This window comes from Ascaphus truei, chromosome 13, assembly GCF_040206685.1.
Source record: "Ascaphus truei isolate aAscTru1 chromosome 13, aAscTru1.hap1, whole genome shotgun sequence".
Classification (NCBI taxonomy): Eukaryota; Metazoa; Chordata; class Amphibia; order Anura; family Ascaphidae; genus Ascaphus; species Ascaphus truei.
The window spans coordinates 30613386-30618907 of NC_134495.1; the positions used below are offsets into that span (position 1 = coordinate 30613386).

Here is a 5522-nt window from a genome sequence, read left to right on the forward strand (position 1 = left end):
TGTCCAGGTTTCCCAATGACACTGTGTCCCCTTGGGTTGTCACCTGATCTGCGGGATTGGTCATTTTGGAAGGAGGATAGTCCCTCTGAGGACTCGGAGGGTGAGATACCTGTGTCCCATTGTGTAAACAGCAGACCTCTACTCTGAGGCCGCCCATAGAGCGTGCGCCCGATGAAGAGCGACGCGCTCGCGATTCTCGAGAAGACAAACCAATTTTGTGTTTGCGCAGATCACGTGGGCGGTTCAACCAATGAGGGCGAACCTTCACGTGACGTCAAGGCCACGCCATCGCCACGCCTCCCCGTCTCCTTGGACCTCAGTGCAGGTTTTGTGTGAGCGACAGGTGCGCGTGACGTCATGCACTCCATCGTGCTTGTGGCCGCTATAATCGCGGCCTTAGGAGAGAGATTCTCAGCAGCAAGAAGGAGGAGAGAGAGAGAGGAGCTGAATAGAGTATTTGTGGGGGGTGGGAGGAGAAGTTGTTTGGAAAGAGGTGTGTAAATATTCGTGCAGTGTATGGGCACAAGCTTAGGTGTAGGGAAGGAGAGATGAAGAAATGTGGATAGGAGGGGAGTGGCAAAGGTGGAGAGAACAGAAACGTTTACAAAGGAGTGAGGAAACAGTAAACTGAAAAAGCAATAGGGAGGGCTTAGTGAGATGCAGGAGGAGAGACTTCCCAGTTATTGGAGGACAGGAAGAGTACAAATAATCACAGCATTTAGCAAGTCAAGTTCTCACAGTTGCAAAGTTGTTGCTGTTGTGGTGCAGAGTCCCGATTTTCTTGTAATGTTCACCTCCAAAATAAAATCCACAGGCACTTTATATGTGACACTTTAAGACGTTACACACAGCCAAATGGCACAGCCCAAATAGACTGTCTTAAATACATTCACTTGACTAAGAATTTAGGGAGGGGTGAGGAAACAGGAAGAGCAATAGGGAGGGCATAGTGAGATGTAGGGACAGGAGCTAGGAGGTGAGAGTTCCCAGGTATTAGAGGATAAGAAGTGTAGGAGGTGAAATAGCCGGTGATTAAATCATGCCTGGGAGGAAAATGTACTGTACTGCAGAAGATTAAACAGCAGTTTAGAAAGTGGGTCTGTAAATGTGTAAAAATTACCTTAGTGGCTATTAAAGCATTGCTATGCTAACCGCTAAGGTAATCAAAGGGTTAACCCCGCCCACCGCTGTTCGGTTCTCAGCTCTTCACTTCTCAAACCACCAGCACTCCTTACCCCCCCCGCCCCCCGCCCTCCAGGGCTGGATTAAGGCTTTTGGGTGGCCCGGGGTACTTAAGACAGGGGGACACCCAAATAAAAAATGCTAAACAAATCTAGTTTACACCGGAGACCCCCCTCTCACACCCTCCCCACCTCACTCACTCCCTTGTCTCTCCCCCCTACACTCTCAATCCACCCCTCAGACTCAATTCCCCCCAACACCCCTTTGAAATATTTACATTATGGGGGGGGGGGGGATGTGAAGAGGCCACGCAGCGCTGCTCTGGTGCAGAGGCACGCATCACAGACTTCTGGCGCCGGCAAAAAGGTACACCGGCGATGGTGAACAGCACTGTCTGGGCTTATGCTTGTTGCTGGTTGGGGGAGTTATCTGTGTCGGCTGGGCCCCCCATTAATAGGGACACGGTTCACGTGCCCCCACCTTAACACACTCCTCTCTCCCTCCATTCCCCACACTACCTGCACCCACTCCCCTCCATATTTCACATTCTGCACACTGCTCAACACAATCACAACGAATAGCAAGACACAGACAGATTGTATTGTATTGTATGGGGCCTATGCAGAGAGCAGCGCTATTTCGAAATTCGCCATTTTTTGGAGAAAATCGCGCAGAAAACAGCAGAAAATGGCGAGTTCCGAAAAACGCGCCAATTTTTCTTTTCTATTTGTAAAACTCGCCTCGCGGCTGGCGAGAACCTCAATCTCGCCAGTTTTAAAAATATCCTAATGCAGAGAGCCGCGAACGGCATCTAGCGGCTGTTCGCGCCAATAAAATGGCGCGATTGTCTCCTTTTTGCCTCGCCAGAAAAAATTGGCAAGAAGCTGCCGCTCGCGGCCATTGCAATGGGAAAAAAAAGGCGCAAATTTGTTTTTACACGTTTCTGAAGCGCGCATCTCGCCAATTTAAACTCGCCACACGCATCCATGTTAAACATAGCAGAATTCGCACTTTTCTGCATATGGAGAATAAAACTCTCCAAAAAAGCTACTTTTTACTAAATTCGCCATTTTTAAAATTCGCTGCTCTCTGCATAGGCCCCTATGTCTTTATTTATATAGCGCCATTAATGTACATAGCGCTTCACATAAGCTCTTCGTGGCAGGCACTGCCTTTTCCTATTCTTACTTTGATGTCTCAAGCTCTTATTCCCATTATGCGTTATATGACTATGATTATATGATTATGTTGTGTGTTACTGCTGTGTTACCATTTTATGGGTCATGCGATCGTTATCGCAAAAGTTAACGCAATTTCTTACTGTAGGTCACATCGCGTGACATCGCAACCGCTTGAAGTGTCGATATATACCTACATATTTTTGCGATATTGATGCATTTTTTCATTTTTTTTTTAAACAGAATGAGATATTAATTCATGGAGTTTGATGATTCTGCGCCATAGTCTGTCTCTCTTGGGGTCTCAATGACCAATATCAACTTCCAGGGGTCTTCATTCCAACAGCTTGGGAACTTTATACACTACACCACCTTAGTTATGGCTAGCACACAAGATTACCAGGATATACTGGACCTGGGAAGGGTTTGCAAGTTGTGTCTTTTTCACTTGATTTTTTTCTCTTTGAACAAGACGCTTTCCTTTGAGAGGTTGGTTATAATCTGTGCAATACGGCATGCATAAGCTAATAGGGGACCATGTTAAAATGGACAAGAAGTAAAAGGTGACACAATGTGGGCTCATTTGCATGGCATTTCCCAGAATCCCTGGCTGCAGTGGAAGGAAGCATTGTGTTCTAAGACAGGGGTGCGCAAAGTTTTTGAGCTGCGCCCGCCACGTGACCCCACAGCGTCATCTGACGCTCGTTACCATGACATCACGTCACATGACCCCGCGGCATCATTTGACGCCGCGTTGTCATGGCGACGTGACCAAAAGTCATCTGAATCCCGGTAAGTTGAGGTTGCAGTGGCCTCGCGCAGTCAGCTGGCATTTAAATTGAAATGCCTCGGGAAAGAGCGTGGGGCCTCTGCAACCGCCCACGCCCCCCCCCCCCCAAAAAAACCTGCGACCCCGAGCTTGCGCATCCCGGTTCTAAGAGATAATGGGGAAAAAACAGGGTTGCAGACTTGTCTGAGACACGTGGCTGTGCTCACAAGTGGTATTTTTATATATTGTACACATGAGATGGCAGATGTAAGAATAGGCCAGCTATAAAAAAAATCTTGCCGTCACATGAAAATTCCACAGTTTACACTGTGCGTGTGCAGTAAAGAGCAATTTTACGGCAGGGATGTCTGACTCCATGCTAACGGATCCCGTGAAGATGAACAAGGTACGTTTTCCTTTTTGTAACTAATTAAGCATGTTTCCCCCAGACTCCAATGACTTGAAAAAGAACACGCTTCCCTTGTTGTTATGAGAGCATCTTGTGTTAAATTATGTTTGCAGCTCATTGCGAGCATGATTGATTTTAGCATGGGTGATTTATCTCAATAGAAGATTGTTGTCACTGCATAAAACTAGTTCAGGAGGAGAAGGGCAAGACATCTCTACAGTGAGCTGCAGGAATAACACTTGGTATGTTGGCTACAACAATGGAATACCGTCCCCTGATAAACAAGAAACATCTGCACAGGGTAAGTGAAACGTATCTCACAAAAATGTGGTTGGAATGAAGTTTCTTGTTTAATAGAGATAAAGTAATGCATATTTATATTTTGATTATTAGCTCTCCGGGGCAGGGATTTCCTTTCCTATTGTCTCCTTTTATTTGAAGTTACTGTATTATTATTCCCTGTACTGCACTTTCTTTTGTAAAGTGCTGAATATATTGTGGGCGCTATATAAATAAAGATATACTGCTGCGGCACAGTTTATTCGAGCATTTGCCCGTTCTGTGCCGCAGCAGTAGCCTGGCGCGCGCCCGAGTGTGACGGGCGCGCGCCGAAGCAGCGGAAGAGCGCCCTCCGATCGGGGCGCTCTCCCTACCGCTGCCGGGTCCGCCGGGTCCCCCGGAACCCCCTGCCGCTGTCCCGCGATCGCGGGACACCAGGGCTCCCTCGGGGAGCCCCTGGACACGCGTGCAGGGGGCGCACGCTCCCGATGACGCGTGACCGCGCGTCTATGACGCGCGGCACGCCGAGGGGCGGCCACTAGCAAGCCGGGAGATTTCCCGGCTTGCGGTACCGACCACACTTCAATAAAGTGTGTCGGTAGTGTACATAACATTTTGAATTCTCTTCACCAAATTCTATGCATGCACAGGGATATTAATCCTTATATGGGTAATGTTGAATTTCTGTAAGGCTTTTTTTTTTAAAACAAATATCATAGCCCTGTGCATTCCTAAGTTACACATAGATGTAACAATGTACAGTATCTAATAATATTTACAATATTTAAATGAACTTAGAAATATCTGTGTTTGTATGGTTTTTTTTTGCTATTGATTTAGAATTTAAAAAACTCCCTGTCCTAGAATGCATGGAAATATAGCCGTGCTTTTATTGTTTTTGTCTTTGGATCCATCTATAAATGTTACCAGTGTATCAAACATTGTATGTATGGAAGGAAAAAGATGCACTCTTGGTGCATTTTAAATATCTTGACTGTGTAACAGGGCGTTCTACCCGTCTTGTTTATTTGTCTTTATAACATACTGCATGCTGTCTTTTGTGCCTTGTGTTATATGCCACTTGCTTTTAATTTGCTTATGCAACTTTGTACTTGGTCGGTTCTGTTTTTCTTTAAACTGTAAGTATGAACCAAAATCTTCACGCTAACTAGTCAGGCACAACAAGTTAACCAAGATAATCGACTTTCTTATGGTAAATTTTGGGCAAATTGGTCCTTTCCCTTAAAGTTCAAGATCTTGGGAGATTTTCTCTATATTATCAGTGCTAAAAAAAACAAATTGAAAGAATTACTGTTAATTTGCTCTACAAATTAAATTAAAACGTCTGTCTCGACCTTTCAAAATAATTAAAATACAATCTCAGAATCTAGTCAATGATACAATGTGTTTTCAAAGAGGCTATTGTCCCATTCATGGGTATCTTCCCAGAAACCCATATAAAGTTTGTAGTATCAAGGAGCACATTTTGTCCCATTGTGGTTCCAATTTGCTGAATATAGTATTCTTTATCAAAATAAAAATAGTTGGGAGATAAAATAAATAAGAGGGAGTTCACTATAAAAGATTGTTTTTTACCTGATAGGTCATCATATTATTTAAAATAATACTCTGTCGCCTCAGCCCCTTTTTGTGTGGCATACAGGTACCGGTACACTATAGATTAAGGATAAGACATAGCATGATA

General features: G+C 45.0%; 1 protein-coding gene across 2 annotated transcripts in view; it reads left to right on the top strand.

Moving 5' to 3' along the window:
- Positions 1-3456: 3456 nt before the first annotated feature.
- LOC142465099 (solute carrier family 2, facilitated glucose transporter member 11-like) overlaps positions 3457-5522 on the top strand; it is a 97105-nt gene continuing 95039 nt past the window's right edge. Inside the window, exon 1 of one of the 2 annotated variants that reach the window (XM_075569012.1) lies at positions 3457-3535. In XM_075569012.1, the coding sequence (XP_075425127.1) occupies positions 3494-3535 (42 nt within the window). In that variant the 5' untranslated portion in view covers positions 3457-3493. Of the gene's footprint in view, positions 3536-3650; positions 3840-5522 lie in introns of those variants that run through there. The other variant, XM_075569011.1, reaches the window with a different exon arrangement.